The sequence below is a fragment of the Macaca nemestrina genome, chromosome 4 (assembly GCF_043159975.1).
Source record: "Macaca nemestrina isolate mMacNem1 chromosome 4, mMacNem.hap1, whole genome shotgun sequence".
NCBI lineage: Eukaryota > Metazoa > Chordata > Mammalia > Primates > Cercopithecidae > Macaca > Macaca nemestrina.
In genome coordinates, this window is record NC_092128.1 from 55,631,203 (window position 1) to 55,653,249 (window position 22,047).

General features: G+C 35.3%; 1 protein-coding gene across 3 annotated transcripts in view; it reads left to right on the forward strand.

The window, feature by feature from the left end:
* Positions 1–22,047, forward strand: part of LOC105475346 (reelin) — a 510,664-nt gene that overhangs the window by 324,857 nt on the left and 163,760 nt on the right. For all 3 annotated transcript variants that reach the window (XM_011730519.3, XM_011730520.3, XM_011730521.3), the window contains exons 17-20: positions 8,235–8,301; positions 12,360–12,593; positions 13,271–13,432; positions 18,604–18,840. In XM_011730519.3, coding sequence (XP_011728821.2) covers positions 8,235–8,301; positions 12,360–12,593; positions 13,271–13,432; positions 18,604–18,840 — 700 coding nt within the window. The remainder of the gene's footprint in view (positions 1–8,234; positions 8,302–12,359; positions 12,594–13,270; positions 13,433–18,603; positions 18,841–22,047) is intronic.

The window sequence follows — 22,047 nt, forward strand, 5'->3', positions numbered from 1 at the left end:
CACGTTTTACATGGCCAGAGAAGAAGGAAGAGAGAGTGAAGCGCGAGGTGCTACACACTTTTAACCAAACAAATCTTGTGAGAACTCAGTATCACAAGAACAGCAAGGGGGAAATCCACCTCCATGATCCAGTCATCTCCCACTAGGCCCCTCCTCCAATATTGGGAGCTACAATTTGACATGAGATTTGGGCAGGGACACAAATCCAAACCATATCAGTTTTCTTCTAGGATTTTTATAGTTTCATATCTTACATTTAAATATTTATTCCATCTTGAGTTAATTTTTGTATATGATAAGAGGTATGGGTCCAGTTTCATTCTTCTGCAAATTGCCATCCAATTTTCCCAGCACTATTTATTGAATAGGGTGTTCTTTCCGTAGTGTATGCTTTTTTTGAAAATTGTTGAAGATCAGTTGGCTGTCTGTAAGTGGCATTATTCTGGGCCCTCTATTCTGTTTCATTGATGTATGTGTCTATTTTTATACCAGTACCATCCAGTTTTGGTTACTATAGCCTTGTAGTATAATTTGAAGTGAGGTAATGGGATGCCTCTAGCTTTGTTCTTTTTGCTTAGGATTGCTTTGGCTATTCACTTTCCTTTGGTTCCATATGAGTTTTAGGATTGTTTTTCCTAATTCTGTGAAAAATGACATTGGTATTCTGATAGGAATTGCATTGAAGCTGTAGATTGCTTTGGGCAGTGTGATCATTTTAATGATATTGGTTCTTCTAATCTATGAGTATAGGATGTTTCTCCATTTGTTTTTGTCCTACAGTTTTTTTTCATCAGTGTTTCATAGTTTCTCTTGTAGAGATCATTCACCTCCTTGGGTAAAAGTATTCCTAGGTATTTTGTATGTAGCTATTGTAAATGGGATTGATGTCTTGATTTTATCCTCCATTTATTATCAATATATAGAAATGTTCCTGATTTTTGTACATTGATTTTATATCCTGAACCTTTACTGAAATCATTTGTCAACTCTAGGAGTCTTTGAGAGAAGTTTTTAGGATTTTTTAGGTATAAGATCATATCATAACCAGAGATAATTCGACTTTATATTTTCAAATTTGTGTGCCTTTTATTTCTTTCTCTTGCCTGATTGCTCTAGATAGTATTCGCAGTACTATATTGAATAGGAGTGGTGAAAGTGGGAATCCTCATCCTGTTCCAGTTCTTAGAGGGAATACTTTGACTTTTTCCCCATTCCATATGATGTTGGCTTTGGGTTTGTTATATACAGCCTTTATTATTTTGAAGTATGTTCTGGCTACACCTAGTTTGTTGAGGGTTTTTATCATGAAAGGATGCTGAATTTTATCAAATGCTTTTCTGTATCTATTAAGATCATTTTATGCTTTTTGTTTTTAATTCTGTTTATGTGGTGAATCAAATTTATTGATTTGCATATGTTGAGCCATCCTTGCATCCCTGGAATGAAACCCACTTGATCATGTTGTATTATCTTTTAGATGTGCTGTTGGATTCAGTTTGCTAATATTTTGTGAAGGATTTTTTCATCTGTGTTCATGAGGGATATTGGTCTGCAGTTTTTCTTTTTTGTTGTGTACTTGCCTGGCTTTGGTTTGGGTTTATATTGACTTCATAGAAAGAGTTACGAAGGATTCCCTCCTCCTCAGTTTTTGGAACAGTTTTAGGAGGATTGGTACCAGTTCTTCTTTGCACATCTTGTAGAATTCAGCTGTGAATCAGTCTCGTCCTGAGAGCTTTTATTTGTTGGGAGATTTTTTATTACTGATTCAGTATCACTACTTGTTATTGGTCTGTTCCGGATTTCTATTTCTTCCTGCTTCAGTCTCAGGAGGAGGTATGTCTCCAGGAATTTATCCATTTTCTGTAGGTTTTCTGGTTTGTGCACATAAAGATGTTTATAGTAAACACTGATTATCTTCTGTATTTCTGTGGTATCAGTTGTAATGTCTCCTTTTTCATTTTTTATTCTGCTTATTTGAATAGTCTCTCTTCTTTTCTTGGTTAGTCTAGCTAGTGATTGATCAACTTGGTTCATCTTTTAAAAGAACAGCTTTTCATATGATTGATCCTTTGAATTTTTTTTTTTTTTGGTCTTTATTTCATTTAGTTCTGCTCTGATCTTCATTATTTATTTTCTTCTGATAGCTTTGGATTTGGTTTATTCTTGTTTTTCTAGTTCCTTGAGGTGCAATATTATGTTGTTAATTTGTGATCTATTTTTATGTAGGAATTTAAGATTATAGCCCTCTCTCTTAGCACTGCTTTTGCTGTATCTTAGAAGCTTTGTTATGTTATGTCTCTATTTTCACTCATTTCTTAGCTGGGCGCGGTGGCTCAAGCCTGTAATCCCAGCACTTTGGGAGGCCAAGACAGGCGGATCACGAGGTCAGGAGATTGAGACCATCCTGGCTAACACGGTGAAACCCCGTCTCTACTAAAAATACAAAAAACTAGCAGGGTGAGGTGGTGGGTGCCTGTAGTCCCAGCTACTGGGGAGGCTGAGGCAGGAGAATGGCGTGAACCTGGGAGGCGGAGCTTGCAGTGAGCCAAGATCTGGCCACTGCACTCCAGCCTGGGCGACAGAGCGAGACTCCATCTCAAAAAAAAAAAAAAAAAATTTAATTTCTGTGTTCATTTTGTCATTAACTCAAAGATCATTCCGGAGCAGGTTGTTTAATTTTCATGTATTTGTGTAGTTTAAGATTTCCCTCAGAATTAATTTCTAGTTTTATTCTACTGTCATTTGAGAAGGTATTTGATATGATTTTGATTTTTTTTTAAATTTATCGAGACTTGTGTTGTGGCCTAACATATGGCCTATCCTGGAGAATCTTTCATGCACTCATGAGAAAAATGTATATTCTGTGGTTGTTTGGTAGAATGTTCTGTAAATGTTTGTTAGGTTCATTTGTCCTAAAGTCCAATTTAAGTCCAGTGTCTCTTTGTTGAATTTCTGTCTCAGTGATCTGTATGGTGCTGTCAGTGTCATGTTGAAGTCCCTTACTACTATTGTATATATTGCACCCCATCTATTTTCTTAGGTCTAGTAGTATTTGTTCTATGAATCTGTATGTTCCAGTGTTGCATATATATTTAGGATTGCTACTATATCTTCTTGTTGAATTGAGCCTTTTATCATTTTATAATAACTTTGTCTTCCTTTTTATTGTTGTTGATTTAAAGTCTGTTTTATCTTACATAAGTATAGCTGCTTCTGTTCATTTTTGGTTTCTGTTAGTTTGGAATATCTTTTTCCATCCCTTTATCTTTAGTCTATAAGTGTCTTTACCAGTTAAGTGGGGTTTTTTTAAGCAGTGTATGTGTATGATTGGATTGTGTTTTTTAATCCATTCTGCCAATCTGTATCTTTTAAATGGAGCGTTTAATCCATTTCTGTTCAAGAACTATATTGACATGTTGGTTTTTGTTCCTGTTATAATGTTGATTGTTATCTTGTTGCTTTGCAGTCTCATTTGTGTAATTGTTTTATAAGACCTGTAAGTTTTTTACTGTCATTTGTTTTTATGATGGTGAGTATTGATCTTTAATTTCTATGTTTAGACCTCCCTTAACATTTCTTGTAGGATTGGTCTAGTGGTAATGAATTCCCTTAGCATTTGCTTGTCTGGGAAAGACTGTTTCTTCTTCGTTTATGAAGCTGAATTCTAATGGAATACAAAATTCATGGTTAACAGTTTTTTTCTTTAGAAACCTAAAAATAGGATCCCAATCTCTTCTGGCTTATAAGGTTTCTATTAAGAATTTCACTGTTAGTCTGATGGAATTTTCTTTACATATAATTAGACATTTTTCTCATGCTGATCTTAAGATTTTTTCTTTCATGCTGTCTCCAGATAGTCTGATGACTATATAACTTGGTGACGTCCTTACAATGTATTTTTCTGGAGTTCTGTGAGCCTCTTGTATCTGGATGTCTAAATCTTTAGCAAGACTTTAGGGATGTTTTCCTCAATTACTTCCTCAAATAGACTTTCTAGAGTTTTTGCTTTTCTTCTCCCTCAGTAATACTTTTGACTCATAGGTTTGGACATTTTACATAATCTCTTATTTCTCGAAGTTTTTGTTCATTTTTAAAATTCTTGTTCTTTCTTTCAGTCTGTGTTAACTTGAAAAACCTGTATTCAAGCTCTGAGATTATTTCTTCTGCTTGGTCTAGTCTATTGTTAAAACTTTCAACCATATTTTGTAATTCCTTTTTGTTTGGGATTTGGGTTTTCTTTAAAAAAATACTTACTTCTTTGGTAAATTTGTCATTCATATCCTGAATTGATTTTCTGATGTTTTTGTATTGGCTTTTACCTTTCTCTTGGATCTCATTGAGATTCTTTAAAATTAATATTTTGAATTCTTTATCTGGTATTTCAAGGATTTCATTTTGATTAGGATCCATTTTAGAGCATTAGTATGATTTTTTAACACTCTGTTTTTGCATGCTTCCAGAATTGTTCTGCTGCTTCCTTCTCATCTCAAGATACTGTCTCTTTTTTTTTTTAATTTACTTTCATTTGGGTGGAATTTTTTTCTCTTGAGGATGTAACTATAATGTATGCTGTGTAGGATCATTTGGCCTTGGTTCTTGGAGCATTCAGTGGCAAAGACTGTCTATGTGTTCACTGGTTATATATATATATATCCTTAGTGTAGTGGCTTTATCAAATGCTGATTGTAGTAGTGATGTACTGGGTATGAAGAGGCAGTAATTTTCAACTTACTCTTTTTAAATGTTTTTGGTAGTCAGCCATGGCACGTGCCTGTATTCCCAGCCACTCAGGAAGCAGAAGCAAAAGGATCACTTGATTTCAGGAGTTTGTGGCTACTGTGTACTATCATCTCATCTATGAATAGCTACTGTACTCCAGGACAACATAGCAAGATCTCATCTCCCCAAAGACCATGGAAGCTGAGAGTCCAAAGAAGGAAGCTGACAAATTCAGTTTCTTAGGAAGACACACTTAATAAAGACTTACAAACAGAAGCTGTAGTTTTGGGAAGCCATGAGATAAGATGATGAATCCCTGCCTGATTGTTTGGTTTCTTATTTTAATTACAGGTAGATTAATAGTGTTCCTATTTTCAGAGAGCATATAAGTTGGCTGAAGGCTTATACTACAAGTAAGTAGAAAGGAAGAAAGAGAGGAGAAGGGACAAAATGTCAATAGCTAAGCAAATTTAGCATAGCCACTGATTTGAGGTCAATTTTATAAAATAGAAAAAATGTACACCCTTGTTTAATGTTGATTTTCCATGTCTTAATCAGGTCTCTGTTATTTTTTAATAATTTAGACATTGAGAAACAACTAATTCTTGAAACTGGAGAAAAACTTTAGAAAAGATAGTTTGCTGATGAACCAATATGAATCATTTCCCAATATGTATCCAAAACACAGACCAATGGAAGGCCCACCCTCAAAGACCATTTGAGTTATATGGATATAAACAGAGTTAATTTGCAAAAACATCTAAAGATGAAGGGATTAAAATGAAGTTTCTTCATTGGTAGAACATTTTGCATAGCATTTTAGGTATTGCACCTGTTCATTAGCTCTAGGGAGTAGGCATTTGCATCTAGATAGCAGAATATGAGTGACTTTTTCTTGCTGTCACACTTTTTAAGGATTCTATAATGAACCTTTATTCCTTTGATAATTATCAAAGTGGTTTAGAAATGAATAATGAAAAAGTATGTGAGAAAATTAAGAGTGCAATGAAGCACATGTAAGCCTATGAAAAGAATGTTTCAATTTCCTAAAGAAGGCTGTTACAACACAATTTTAGTTCAGAAAGTGTTCACTACACATCCTCTGAGTTCCCATGCTTTGAGTGGAATCATGCTTTGAGTAGAATGGGAAAGGGTAAAGATATATGGAATGCACATGGTTAGCAAGGTAGGCTGAATGCAAAACCTGGTGCAGAATCTCTTTAATTCTGTTATCATTCTATGTGAGTTTTTCACAGAAACAGGACCCACCTTTTGGCTTCTTTTACAAGGGAAGAAGAGGACACATACTCTCTCCCAAGAGAAATGTGTGCTTACTTGCCAAAAAAAAAAAAAACCCTGAAATCTCTCCCATTTCATTATGTAATTCCAGAATTATGTCACAGAAAAAAATAGAGAAAAATAGATCAATATCATAATTCTGTTAGATATGTTCTTCCTTCATGGCAGAGTCAACTTCTGCTAGTGTGTAAAGAAATTACTTCAGAAATTACCCTGAAAATCTTAGCTAAATGGAAAGTCCTAAAGCAAAGTACATTTCTTATCATTTTTAATATTTTTTCAACTTGACTATATTACTGATAATAGTGAAGAAAGCTATTCTATCCTATTCACACTCTTAGGAAACAAGAAGCCTGTTGTGAGTCCTAATGGCTTCATCATTAGCAGGAAGGGATGACAATAACATTCTTTTTTTCTTTTCTTTTTTTTTTTTTTTTTTTTTTTTTGAGACAGAGTCTCGCTCTGTTGCCCAGGCTGGAGTGCAGTGGCAGGATCTCAGCTCACTGCAAGCTCCGCCTCCCAGGTTTACGCCATTCTCTTCCCTCAGCCTCCCCAGTAGCTGGGACTACAGGCACCCGCCACCTCGCCCTGCTAGTTTTTTGTATTTTTTTCGTAGAGACGGGGTTTCACCGTGTTAGCCAGGATGGTCTCGATCTCCTGACCTCGTGATCCGCCCATCTCGGCCTCCCAAAGTGCTGGGATTACAGGCTTGAGCCACCACGCCCAGCCTACAATAAAATTCTTAATTGCAACTTTTTTCATTGACTGGGAATGTCTTAATTTATCGTTGAATTTTTTATGATGGAGGTTTTTTGAACTATGACATGGGTACCCTATTTCTTAGAGCATATCGTCAGCCATAAAATCAAGTGTGCTGAGAAAACAATCCATATGCTTTTCTAGGCTGAAGAAGAATGGAGCCAGCCCCTTTCTTGTTCCTTGGTGCACAGTGGAGCACATCAAAACAACAGGACAAGAGGGTGTCAAGGAATACTTGACCTCAGTATGGTGCTGATTGTAACCATATAGTGCTGGGTACCTTGCTAAGCATAATATGTTTCTTTACTTATTTCCTCCAAGAAATATTATTATCCCACTTTAAGGAATAGGAATATTGAGGCTTAGACAGGATAAATTACTTATCAGAATTTCCTGAATGAAGCCAGAATTTGAAGCCCGGATTATGTGACACCTGAAACCAATACCTTTAATAACTCAGCCTGCTATCTAATCTCTTCCTAAACCAGCAGTTTCCATCACCAAGAGCTTTCCATTGGCCTGCAATGCATTGAATTTGAATTACTCCACCTGTTAACTGGCAGGTATTAAGTGCTTATAGGAGCATAGGCTACAGGAAAGTTTATTTTACAATAAAATTATTTAAATACTTTGAAATAACTACAGAACAGAAAAGAAAATGATAACGGGTTATAAATTTGCTTATGCCCAAAACACTGAGTACACGAGGTTTTATTGTATCTTGAATTTCTCATTAGTTTAATACCACTTTTACACCATTTGGTATATTATTAATTTTGCTGATTAACAAAAGAATTAATATATTTAAATGTGTTGGAGTCTGAATATCTCAGAACCTACCATTCAACAATCAGTAGCCTTTTGCTCAGCATTCCAAAGATTCAAATTTAGGTTTGTAACATCCTATTATCAGCCAAGCCCAGCGTTTAGGAAAAAAAATCTGCATGATGGAGAAAACTTTAGGCTCAACAACAGATTCTTAACCCTCATTTCCAGGAAAGGTAGATTAATATTTAGAAATATATGTAATAGTCATCCACAATGTTATAGATTTTTCCCCTAATAGGAATGAAAATTATGGCATGACTTCTCCATATTGTGATATGTCAGATTGGTCCTTTGTAAATTCTTTTTTTCTACCTAAAGAATATAAACTTTGTAGAATGTTCAAGGCAGAATCACTAATATTGTCTAATAGAGTCTATTGAGGAATTCATAAGCTCCTATCTTCTTTGATATGAAATGTTAAAATCTTAAAAGGATTATCTGTGTAACTTGTAACCGTTTCAGTAGCTTTGTAACTAAGCACTTACCTTATCACACAGCACTCCATATGTCACCCTGAATTCCTGCACACAACATACACACAAGGGGCCATATTGCGTGGATATTGCTTCACGAAATTGTACTGGTAGTGTTCTGTGTTTTTGTAATTATGTTCTCTTTTCCCCCCACAGTTTATATTGGCCCATCATGTCTCAAATTCTGTTCCGGCAGAGGACAGTGCACTAGACATGGCTGCAAGTAAGCATCTTAAAATAATACGCTTCTCCTTTTGGATGTGTAATTTACATATTGAAGTCACAAGTCATTTAATAACCTTTTTCAGGATTGGGGGTCTTTTAAGATAAAAAAAAATGGATATTTCTAATAGAATTTAAGTGTAATTCAAATGTATTTTTAAGTGAAAATTAATACATTTTATGTTAGGCTAAATTGTGGACATATTTAGCATTCCTCATGTGAATTTGTGAACAAATTGGAATTCCTCACAGCTTGATGGCTGCCTTTCCTGCCTGTAGTTACATCCCTTTCCATAAACTTGTTTGGGTGTTTGTGAGTCACATTGTAATTCCCAGCATGCTTTGTAAATGATTATAAAAATCAGTAATGACCCATAGATCCAATGCTAAAGGAAACTGGACTGGGCCAAATTTAGCAGATTTGATAAGCAAATTCATCATCTTTAAATATAACTTAAGAATCTTGTTTACTTTTGAAAATCATTTGGGTCTTTAATAAATTATAAAGTATTTAACAAAACAATGCTGTTGAATATGAAGTCTGAAATTATACATTAATAATGTAATATCTAATTACACCAGTGAATTATTTTATGTTTATACCAAAAAATGGATATTCACATTTATTATGTCATTCTTATATTAATATTTAATTATAAAATATTCTGGAAATTCCTGAAACCACAGGCAATCTGTTATAAAGATAAGTTTTCAACAGCTGATCATCTAGTCTACTTTTTCTTGTCCTTCCAAGAAAAAGAGTAATTAATCAATTAGTTAATTTGTTAATGAGTAGAGAACTCATAAAAGGGCTTTGAACCTGATCATTTAGAAATTGCAGACTGGGCATGGTGGCTCATGCCTGTAATCCCAACACTTTGGGAGGCTGAGATGGGTGGATCACTTGAGGTCAGGAGTTCGAGACCAACCTGGCCAACATGGTGAGACCCCCATCTCTACTAAAAATACAAAAATTAGCCGGGCATGGTGGCATGCATCTGTAATCCCAGCTACTAGGGAGGCTGAGGCAGGAGAATCACTTGAACCTGGGAGGCAAAGGTTGCAGTGAGCCAAAATCCCGTCACTGCCCTCCAGCCTGGGCGACAGAGTGAGACTCCATCTCAAAAAGAAAAGAAAAAGAAAAAAAAGAAATTGCATGTATGAGCCAAGCACTTGTTGACATTGAGATTAGTGTGGCTTTTTAACTTTCTAACTTTATTTCAGTGATTTGAATTAACAAAGACATCACTCTGCCCAATGGAAATTTTTTATAAAATATGTGAAGAATTGAAAAATTTCCATCTATGTTTCAAAACTGAATGTGCATCCTTGTGTTCTCATAAAACTACCAACTCCCACCCCAAAACACTACTCATTAGATCTATGAAACATTGGCTGATATTTTCCTCAAGTTGTTATGTGCATCCATTATCCATAACCAGATCATCTTCTTAGTGTATTTCAAATAAAATTAACATGAGGCCAGATAGTTTTGCAATTCCTGATGTTGTCCCGAAAAGTTTTGGGAAAAAAAAATTATCTAAAATGACAACTGCTTTTACTTTCAAAAAATAGAAAGTGGTATTTCTAAAAAGACCTATCTATAATTACAGTAGCTATACTTCAGACTTCATTTTATATGTATCATATTCCTCTTAGAATTAAGTGGTTTTATTAAGGCTACCATCTATGCCACCCATGGTGGATACAAACAGAAATCTAAATGGTGGCTTTATGCTTTTGAACATTGTTCTTTTTTGACACCATACATTATTCTGAATATTCATAGTCTTTTCCTCCTTCTGAAGTTTTACAGAATATTTTCACCATCTGGAACTTTAGTATTTTTCCCTATTTCTAACAAAGTTTTATGTAATACTCATTGGCTTTGTCCACTTACAGTTGAGCTAAAAGTTTGACTACTACCTCCTTTTCCAGCAATATGTACCTTATTGAGTTTGAGCAAAATTGCACAGAAAAGAAATGTATATGTAATGCCACTTCCTTTAAACAAACCATTGAATCTGGGACCTTTGCAACTTTGTCTTTTTCTCCTCTTTACTCTGCCTCTCCCCCGTTTTACTGCTATTTGCTATCAAAATTCTACCCTCTCATGTTCCCTCTAACACTTTCTGGCCTGTGTACAATCCCAGACCTGGTTCTCTAAATGGACAGTCTACTAACCTGATAAGCCCAACCCTGTTAGAGATGCTAATGAGGAGAGAGAGCATTAGAACCCTTTCTTCATATGTGTCATCCATATAGCTTAACAGTGGGGTCTTTTTCTTGACATTACAGGGTGACTCTACTGCTAAATTTAAGCATGTGTAGATTCATCAGTAGGAGATGTATTGGGAGTCAGGAGAGACTCGTGTCATACTCAAAATCACCAACATGGGTGATCCTGTTGTTTTGCTGAGAAACAGACTACAAAGTTTTTGTTTTTTAAAAAAGTTATTTTTAAAAAACTATCAGCATTATTTCTCAATTGAATAACCTTTGATTAAAAGTAGACTTTTAAAACGACTAAATGGAAAGTGACTCCAATGTGAGTCATCTCTAAATGAGCGCCAGTTTCTCCCAGTCACTTGTCCTGAGAAGACACATTTAAGATACACAAAAATGTAATTGCCCTGAAATGCACTCTGGAATAGATAGTCTTGTTAAGGAAAACTAATTCCAATTCGTGACTGTGGTAAAACACACTCAGTTTCCTGACTTTAAAAAGTGTTCAGTTTAGCTGATTTTAAACATTCTTTTTTGGAAACAACTTGGCTATTCAGTCTAAGTCCATTAGACAACATGTGAAAGAAGGCTCATCCAGTAAATATTGGCTTTCCTTTCATCCCCTTATTGATGCTACTTAAGATACCAAGACAACCTTCAAACTTCATGCTACAGTAGTTCTTAGCATTTTAGGCTCCAAATTATTTGGTAATCTGATAAAACCTGTGAACCTTCTCCCCAGAAAATCCAATATACATAAAAGTGGGCATTTGATTTTAGCATATTTTTACATTCCATGGATCCCTGAAAGGCCAGCATAGACCCGAGTCTCAGTAGTACTGCCAAAGAAGAATACTGAGTCATGCCACAGTATCACTTCATTGGTACATTTGCTTTGTAAAGGTTTGTTTCAGATTTCAGCAAGCTTTGAATGCTCCCACGAGAATCCCCCACTCAAAAAGATACCAATTGAGCAACCTTATAAATGTAGTGAACAGGAAATAGCACAGTAAAAACAAAGAATTTGAAACTATTTCATGATGAATAATCTCCTTGAAACATAGATGTTTCCATTGCTGATTCATCTGTGATGAGGTTTTCTCACTGATAGAAGGCTTGGGTCACTCCTATATATTCTAGTCAACTAATATAAATACAGCACATTCTCACATAGAAGCAAGCAGGTTGTTGGGGAGTAGGGAAAGGTTTATTTTTCTTGAAGTGCCACTAATTTGGGAGAGTCCACTGAGAGGCAACGCAGTGCTGCTAAGGATGTCTATCTAGGTCAAGGGTGTACATATTCCCTTTATACATTTGAAATAGTTAAAGATAGATTCATTTTCCAATAGTTTCTAAATATTTAATTCCTATCACAAGCATAACATGTATTTTAACATTTGTTCTTAGAAAAAGTTTATTCTGGGTATCTTATTAGAAGTGCTTTATGCTGTTTCTTTTATAAATGTAATGAGCATTATGAATAAAATTGTATACATAAACCTTTTACAGATATTTTAAGTTGGAAATGTGTATGAACATAGATGTATTTTAGATAAACTGCTGGTACTGGTTGAAGGTACTGGTTGAAGCTGAATTGCTGTTTTAATTGTAGGCTTTTTATGGCAGTGCTGCGCAAAGACTGTATTTGTCTGGAATATTTACAGTCAATTAGCCCTTATCAAATCTTCAGATTCAATAGTCTCCAAAGACTAATGAGCCTCATTTACCATTCAATGAAATCCTAGCCTCTGGACTTACTCCTCCCCAAAGTAGATTTGAGAATCTCCAAAACAGCCAACAGTTTAAGATTTAATTTCACCATATTTCTTTCAGGTGTGACCCTGGATTTTCTGGCCCAGCTTGTGAGATGGCATCCCAGACATTCCCAATGTTTATTTCTGAAAGCTTTGGCAGTTCTAGGCTCTCCTCTTACCATAACTTTTACTCTATCCGTGGTGCTGAAGTCAGCTTTGGTTGTGGTGTCTTGGCCAGCGGTAAGGCCCTGGTTTTCAACAAAGATGGGCGGCGTCAGCTAATTACATCCTTCCTTGACAGCTCACAATCCAGGTGAGTGAAGGCAGGGGAGAATACATACAAAAGCCAGATACTAATGTTGAATTTAGTTATATGATCCATTTTTATTTCTTATATTTTTTCTGATAGACATCTTCTCATTTTTAACCAGGGTTGTAGGGAACTTACAGTTTATTGACAGTTAATTTGCCCTAGTTTTTAGTAAATTAGGAGGCCCACCAATGACTTGGATATTAATGACTGACTAGGTTTTTTAAAATATGAAATGTTAGCATCAAAACTATGTTTTTAAGCCAAGAGCTAGTTAATTATTTATGTAGTTTTATTTATTTGACAGCTTGCAGAGGCTGATTAGATTTACTCTACAACTTCCCTTCCCCCAGTGTCTAATAAATAATGCAGTAAAGAAGTGATTGGCATTTTAAGTGTATGTACACAAGTACATAGTATACAAATGTGCATAAACATCCAGTTATATTTTTATGGATCTATCTGTATATAAAATATGTATATTGACATATACATGAATATCTACACATACTCATACATCTCACAATGAAATTACTTACATTTCATAAAAGAGGGATGAGTGGAAACATTTAATTTGGGAGTAGTTCACTTAAATCAGTTTGAAATTCCTTAAAGACCAAAATGAACATTATGATTAAAAATGTTTATGCATACACTAATTATAGACAATTTGTGTCTAGGTTTCTGCAGTTCACACTGAGACTGGGGAGCAAATCTGTTCTGAGCACATGCAGAGCCCCTGACCAGCCTGGTGAAGGAGTTCTGTTGCATTATTCTTATGATAATGGGATAACTTGGAAACTCCTGGAGCACTATTCATATCTCAGCTATCATGAGCCCAGGTATGTTGGAAAGCATTTGGAAAAATGGTTGCAGAGTGATATCTCCCTCCTGGGGAAATCATAATTCAAATGGTATAAAATTCTAGATATTTTTCCATTGACAGATGGAGCGGACAAAGATTGATGTGTCTTGCAATGAAAAACTACCAAGCCGACCCATTCGTTTATCCCACTGACTTCTGATCATTTGAAGGAATTTATTGTCATATTTTTAAATATGCATCTAAGGGAAATATTTCGATGCTTGTAAAAGAGAAAAGTAGGCTGGGCGTGGTAGCTCATGCCTGTAATCCCAGCAGTTTGGGAGGCCGAGGCAGGTGGATCACAAGGTCAGGAGATTGAGACCATCCTGGTCAATATGGTGAAACCCTGTCTCTACTAAAAACACGAAAATAAGCTGGGTGTGGTGGCGCGCAGCTGTAGTCCCAGCTACTCAGGAGGCTGAGGCAGGAGAATTGCTTGAACCCGGCAGGCAGAGATTGCAGTGAGCTGAGACTGCATCATTGCACTCCAGCCTGGCAACAGAGCGAGACTCCGTCTCAAAAAAAAAAAAAAAGAAAAGTAATTAACACTATTACACAGGATTTTAATATGGCACTAAATTATAAATGCTGTTGATAAATACTAGTGATATATTTTAATATGTTGGAATAAATTATATGATGTAATATATATCATATAACCAATATGTTATTAAGATTTACATGTAATATAATTAAGTAATGAATACAAAGAAATTTTTTAGCATGTATAGTGTCTCTGGCAAAAATGGGATGTTAGGGTTTATTTAAAGCCCTTTCTTCGGACCATTTCTATTTTTCTTCAGTGTATAGATTTCATCATATATAGTATCAGTTGTCAGATTTAAGTCTTACTTGAAGCTGGGCTATCTTTCATTGTTGGCAGAATAGTAACACAATTAATGGTACAATTTCAGGTGTGTCTGAAAGATCCTTTCGCCTCCTAAACACTTATTGAGCTACTCACTGAAATTCCTTTAAAAATATCAAGGGATTAAGGTTTAAAGTTAAAATTCCATCAGAGTAGTTAATACTGTGGCTTACATTCACAGTCACATATAAATGGACTAATACTCCATTTCACCTCATGGAAGTATATTTTAATCATGAGGAGATGAGAAAGAGAGAAAGCTTTGGACACGGAAGTTTGCATTGGCACCCTGGAAAAAAGACAGGGTTAAGGAAAGTAAGAGAGGGGGACTGAGAATATATTTTATATATTTTACAGTTTTGCCTAGACCTGCCCCTATATTTAAGTATTTGCAAATAGATGAGAACTTTTATTTTCATAGAAAATGAAGTAGCATGTAACAGATAATGATTAACATCTATTATAACTTATAAATGTCATACATTCTAAAATTTTAAAGATGCACCAACTGTGTTAGGTATTTTCATTTTCCCTGTATAGGTAAAAATCTAGTGCTAAACTCAACTTTCTTACTAAGTAGAGACACATGAATCCTAAACAAACCTTTCATAGACTCTCCATAGTAACCATTAAAAGAAAATTAAACAAAAATCAAGGTAATGATGATGAAAGCATGAAGAAAATATCACAATCCTAAGTTGGCCTAAAGCACAATTTTTTCTAACAAAGATGGACAGCTGCAACATTCAGTAATCAATCTATATCATGAAATTTAATTAATCTTTGTTGATATGAAAAATAATTACACATTTAATGTGCTATTGCAAAGGCACGTTTAATCTTGCCTGCCATTTGACAGCAACATTTTTCTTCTAAGAATCAAGGTGGCTTTTCAGTATTAGATATGTGCACGGCTTGAAAGATTAAGATCAAAGTGGAGTTTTTTTAAAAGGAGAACGTGGTAATGGTAGCAAAAACACCTTAATTTTCTGTGTGTGTGTGTGTATGTATGTGTGTGTGTGTGTGTGTGTGTATGTGTGTGTATATATATATATATATATATATATATATATATATATATATATATATATATATATATCTGTATCTCTGTCCATGAAATTCTTCCTCCCGCCCCCTCTCTCTTACAAATATTAACAAAAGGTGACATGGCAGAAGGGGAATTTGATATATTCTAGATACCAAATTATATTTTATATGATAAATAATACAAACCATGTAAATTCTTCATAAGAAAGTTAAATATATCTTGATGCCTTTAGCCATTTGCTATATTTCCTTCAGTATAAATTGCTGCCTGTAACTGCTGTGAATTCCATACTGTTTCTTCATGCTATGGTTGTTCAAAAATGAAGTGTGATTCATAAATTAGACGTGCTAGTTGGCTAACCACTATTACTCCTTGACTATTTTAAATAATTTGCTTGTCTATGATTCATTCAGTAAATAAAAGAACTCTATCTGCTTGTTATTAATAAAAATTTAATATATCTAAGTTAGTCTTTTAATTCCAACTGACTAGAATGTCTTGTGAACTAATTGGTATTTTTATTAATGTAAAATTATGTATCACTGGTGAGACTAAAATTATTCTAGCTTTTCGTCTTAATCATAGGGCTTGTTTTTACTCTAAGATTATTATGAAGTCTAATCTTAGTTTCTTTTTATGTCTTGATTATTATATTTGATCTCCTCTTTGTTCTATCATGTCATCCAATTCCATAGTGTATATCATTGTAAAACATTTTTTAAACAATTTGATCTTTATATTTGATCTCCTCTTTGTTTCTGTGTGTCACCCAATTCAATAGTACATATTACTATAAAACATTAAAAAAATAAATCTATGAGGTTAGGACCTACAAACAAAAGGAAGATTGAGGTAGAAAGTTGACTTAAGTCTCTGTGTTCTCCTCTAGGAATATTCTGATCAGACAGTTCCACAGCTATTCTAACCAGCCACTATAATTTGCAAAGAGTGGTGAAATCACCAGGAACTCCTCCTATACCCAAAGATATGATGTAGAAGTTAAGAACAAGGCTCTAGAGCCAAGTTCCCCAGATCCAAATCCTGGCATTAGCACTTATAGTCTGCTTAACCTTAAAGGGATTATTTAACCTCCTTGTGCCTCTGTACTCACATCTCTATCAGGCATATACTGATAATACATACTATGCAGCAAAAATTTGTTGAGTCCTTATTACGTGCCAGATACTGCTCTAGGTACTAAGGCATAATAGTGAAAATCAGACAAAAAAGTTTCTCGCCCTTGCCGTAAGAATAGCATTATTCTAATTTCACAGATGAAGCTGCTGAGACACATAGAAGCCAAGTGCTTTATCTACAGTTGCAAAATCATTAACCATTAGGTGTCAGAGTGGGAACTCTGGCCCAAGAGTCTGATTACAGACCCATAGTCTTAACACCTCTGCCATGAAAATATTGGTCACTTCAGTCACTACTATCACATTCATATACACTATTTTCCTTAAAAGTTGCCTGGCAAATTCTAGTTTCCAGTTGTTATGTTAAAAAATAATATTTATTTTCATCAGAGAGAATATTAACTGCTTTTATAATTATTAATATGAAGAAAAATTATGTTGTTAATAACAGTGCTAAACAAATTATTAAATCAATGACTGATATTTTCATTGTTAAACCAATTTAAATGTAGTTTATTTAGTTTCTTTCTATATATTATGTATTTTTATAAATATATGCATTTATTTAATAAACAGATTTGAAAAATTAAAATGAAAATTAGTAAAATACTTAATTTAACAAAACCTGACTCTTCTAATAAATTTACACTGATGAAAAATTTTACAGATTTTAGAAAGTATGTAAAACTCATAAATGTATTATAGCTATGTATTTTTAGTTTAAGAACTGTTTTTAGGGCCGGGCGCACTATCTCACACCTGTAATCCCAGTACTTTGGGAGGCCGAGGCAGGCGGATCACGAGGTCAGGAGATCGAGACCATCCTGGCTAACATGGTGAAACCCTGTCTCTACTAAAAATACAAAAATTAGCCGGGTGTGGTGGCATACGCCTGTAGTCCCAGCTACTCAGGAGGCTGAGGCAGGAGAATCACTTGAACCTGGGAGGCAGAGGTTGCAGTGAGCTGAGATCGCGCCATTGCACTCCAGCCTGGGCAACAGCACAAGACTCCGTCTCAAAAAAAAAAAAAAGTGTTTTTAAAGTTTTATTTCTGTATTTGCATATGGATTTTCCTTTATTTAGAAAATATGTTTTCTTCTATTGTAACAAGTCCTATCAGTTCTGTACTGTTTGTATAATCAATGGTGATAGTCATATTAGTCTACCCCAAATATCCATGTACAAATTATTTGAAGGAAAACTAGGTAATTATTTTTTAAATAACTTTCAATATGTAAAACAGCACATTCCCAAGAGGTGGTTTAGCATATTTCTTCACACAATAAAAATATGAAAGCCAATCCAATTTCTCAGTAAATTCAGCCTTAGATGTTGACGTTTTAAAATAGTTGCTTTCTAAGTAATTCAACTAGTCACTTGACTTAGGAAGTTTTTATTTGCTCAGTTTAAAAAAAAAAAAAAAAAAAAACTCAGCCCTTCCAGTGTGTCTTTACTGCAAGCACCTTCCCTGGTGTTTAATTGTACTTTGACGGTAACAAATATTCCCTTTGCCATTTGCTTCACATCTCACCTGTGTATGGATGCGAGCAGCATGGTACTGTGATTTATGGAGCTTTCAAGTAGATGTCATTGCAGTGGCAATTAATATATGGTTCCTGCTGCTGTGTACAATAATTGCTCCTGGAAATTAGATATTATTCTTAATTTTCTTCCCCATTTATCAGATACAGGTTTATTGTCATAGCTGCCATGACACAGCAGATGACCTCACACACTATGATAAACTCATGGGAATGAGGAAGTGTCCTGGTTCCAAACAGCCAAAACTGTAATATGTGTAACAAGCTGCCCAAGATCCTTTACCAGACTGTGATGAATACTGTCACTTTGACCACCATGTTTATTGAGAGCTTTTTCAAAAGCAGATGAGTGAAAGCAAAGTTACATTTTGGGGTGTGTGTGGAAGATTTTGTTGAAAACAGACAGGAAACTGGACATCTCAAAGAAACATGTTTATCATCATGGGAGAACTATTTTTTAATGCTATACTTCAGGGGAAAATCTATCCCACTATAAATATTTGTGTTTTAAGATGACAAAATAATCTGAATTTTGACCCTTTTTTTTTTCTCTAGAATAATCTCTGTAGAACTACCAGATGATGCAAGGCAGTTTGGAATTCAGTTCAGGTGGTGGCAGCCGTATCATTCTTCCCAAGGAGAAGATGTATGGGCTATTGATGAGATTATCATGACGTCTGTACTTTTCAATAGCATTAGTCTTGACTTTACCAATCTTGTGGAGGTCACTCAGTCTCTGGGATTCTACCTTGGAAATGTTCAGCCGTGCTGTGGCCATGACTGGACCCTTTGGTAAGGATTTCATTGTTGTTGTTGTTACAGTTTGCACTAGGAATTAGAACATGAGGATGATCTTCCAGTCTATTCAGCACTTAGCCATTTGTTGACAAGTATTTACTAAATAGGAACTACTTGAAAATAGTACTTCTGTTACGAGTATGTCTACACAAGCCTACTTGTATGTCTGCAAGTAAAATGTCTTGGGAAAGAGGACCGAAAACAAAATACTGATAGATTTAAATAAACGTAAAATTTTATGGCCGGGCATGGTGGCTCACACCTGTAATCCCAGCACTTTGGGAGATCGAGGCAGGTGGATCATGAAGTCAGGAGATCAAGACCATCCTGGCTAACAAGGTGAAAGCCCGTCTCTACTAAAAATACAAAAATTAGCCAGGTGTGGTGGTGGGCACCTGTAGTCCCAGCTACTCGGGAGGCTGAGGCAGGGGAATGGCATGAACCTGGGAGGTGGGGCTTGCAGTGAGCCAAGATCACGCCACTGCACTCCAGCCTGGGTGACAGAGCAAGACAACATCTCAAAAAAAAAAAATTACCGTATTTATTAATCTCAAATTTTCATTTCCCACAGTTACATATTTAAAAAAACAAACAAACAAAAAACCTCTTCAAAAAGTGTTAGTAATTAAAGTGACTGCCATATTCTCCCTCAGAGGCCCATGGGGTTCGTAATGAAACATGAAGTCACTCTAGTGACTATTTTAATAAAATTTATCATGAGTAGCTCTGTTTTCATGCTCTCTTATATAAGGCCCCAGAAGTATTTTTAGCCATGATTGGTTAACTAACATCTCCTTTTTAATCCATGTTATCAAACACTATTGGACCAGTGACTCATATAGTTAATGCCAGTGGGGTTTCAAAATTGTGGGATAGCCTAATTAAGGTACCCTTCATTTTTAGATTTTTCCTCCTGGGGTCATATGTGAATTTAATTATACAACAAACAGTAAATAATTTAATGGTGATTAGTACTTCATGTACATCAGTAGGATAATACAGCAGTGTTAACTAGGGGCAGGAGCTGGCTACTTTACATAGGAAACTCCCAAGAGGCTTCTCGGAGGAGGCTACCTTTGTGTAGTTCACATGGTGGATATAACACATTCCACTGATTGGGAAGTGGGAGAATATGAAAGCTCCAGCCACATGAAGATCTGGAGGAAGAGAAATGCAACTACAGAAAACTTTGTGGTGCACACAGTTCCCCCAGGCGAGAGTGACCATGACATGTTCAAGGACCACGAAGGAGGCCAGTTGTCCTGGAGACCAGGTAGTGAGGTAGTGAGTGTCAAGGAAACCAAGAGATGTGCAGAGGCCAATTCTTTTAGGGTCTTCTAGGCCCAGAGATCCTGGACTTAAACTCAGTCCTGTGTGATTCCAAAACCCACAACCTTCACCACTGTGTATACTGCCCCTCTCTAGGTTCCATTAGGACTGGAAATATGATTGAAGAAGCATTTTCTAAGAGACTTTTATTTTGTATTGAGTCATGGTCAGACCAATTTAATTCCTTCAGATGAATCTCTCTGAAAGCTCTTCACCACTGTTGCCTCCAGAGAGCATATCATAAATGACCCATCAGTGACCTTATCATAATTAGAGGTAAATTTTACACACTATTGCACAGAAAATTACCTTCGATGGGACTTGTGCATGTATAGTCAGATCTCACAGCAGGCTCAAATTCTAGCATCAAAATGACAGCTAATGGAATGGAAGTACAGCTGGTCACTTTTGCTGCAAGCACTGTCAAACTGGATAGAATGAAATTTCTAAATTTCTATAAGACAAAGTAGGAAGGTGGTGGTTTTGGGTTTTTTTTTTTTTTTTTTTTTTTTTTTTTTTGAGACAGAGTTTTGTTCTTGTCACCCAGGCTAGAGTGCAATGGCGCGATCTCAGCTCACTGCAACCTCTGCCTCCCGGGCTCAAGAGACAGATTTTCTATTTGATAGACTCAGATGCTTGTTTTTACAGATGTTCTTTGTTAGTCCCAGAGACTTTAAAGAAAATAAAGGAATAAAGCAAATAAGGTGTAAAGATGTAGAACAAAATGAGATTTCTTAGAATTTCGTGCTTCTGAAAATTTAAATTGGCCTGAATTTACAGTAATTCAAACTGATCATGTACCATAAACTCTATCCTTCAAGTTTGTGTAGAAGAGTTTTTTCCTAACACTTTTAATATAACAAAGAGTCATATCATGAATGCAAGTCCTGTATCATGTTTACTTTCATAAATAGTTAACATCTGCTCAGATAAATGCAAAAGTTGCTGAGCATTTTAATTTAACACTTGCATTGAATGCATGATAACAGCAGTTTAATTTCTGTGCTTTGATCAAAACCCTAAGAACAATATCCTTTCACACAAGTCTGATGAATATTCTTAACCCACCACCACTTTAATTGGTGGAGATACATTTACTTTGTGAAAGTACAATCACAGTAATTATGGAAAAACCATAAGAAAACATAAATAATTGTACAATCCCCATGGGCACCTTGAGCAGCCCCATAGGAGTTTTATTAACAACCACATGTGAGCAATCGATTTGACTTTCTGATCGTCTCTGAAAGGAAAAGGAGTTGTCTTGGTTATGAAACAACAGAGAATATACCCTGGCGGTGATAATGAGACTACAGAAACACGTTAACCACTTTAATAAGGACATGAAAAATGCTTGCTTCTCATTAAAATGAAACAACATGGAAGATCTCAAACTGTTCCTATTTTCTTAGCCAGTGAGTCAGAATAAAACCCCTTTTAGTGACATTGTTTTCTCTCTGCCACTGTTGAGAAATACATTGTCCAAGATTTAATGTGAATTCACCTTGGGGATGTTTTTCAGAAACACTTGTTACATATTAAAATTTAAGTGATGATATCGACCAACTATTTATTATAATCTCATAGTCCTAAAACAAGCTGTCATTTTTTAAATGTAAAACCTTTGGAGCATATTGTCTTATGAAGTAAAAATTATTTAAACATATTTAAGTATGCAGTCTCTGCCCTTTAATGACCTTGTTTCTCCCAAGAGAAATTTTGAAATATATATGTGGTCTTACAAATGGCTGGTGTTAAATTAATTGTTGTTGGTTTTTCTCAGCTGTGAGTTCTTTTGGTTCTCATTTTCTAACTCATGACTTTCCGTGAGTGTAGATTGTCATTACTCAGAGTGTTCTTCAGGGAAAACTT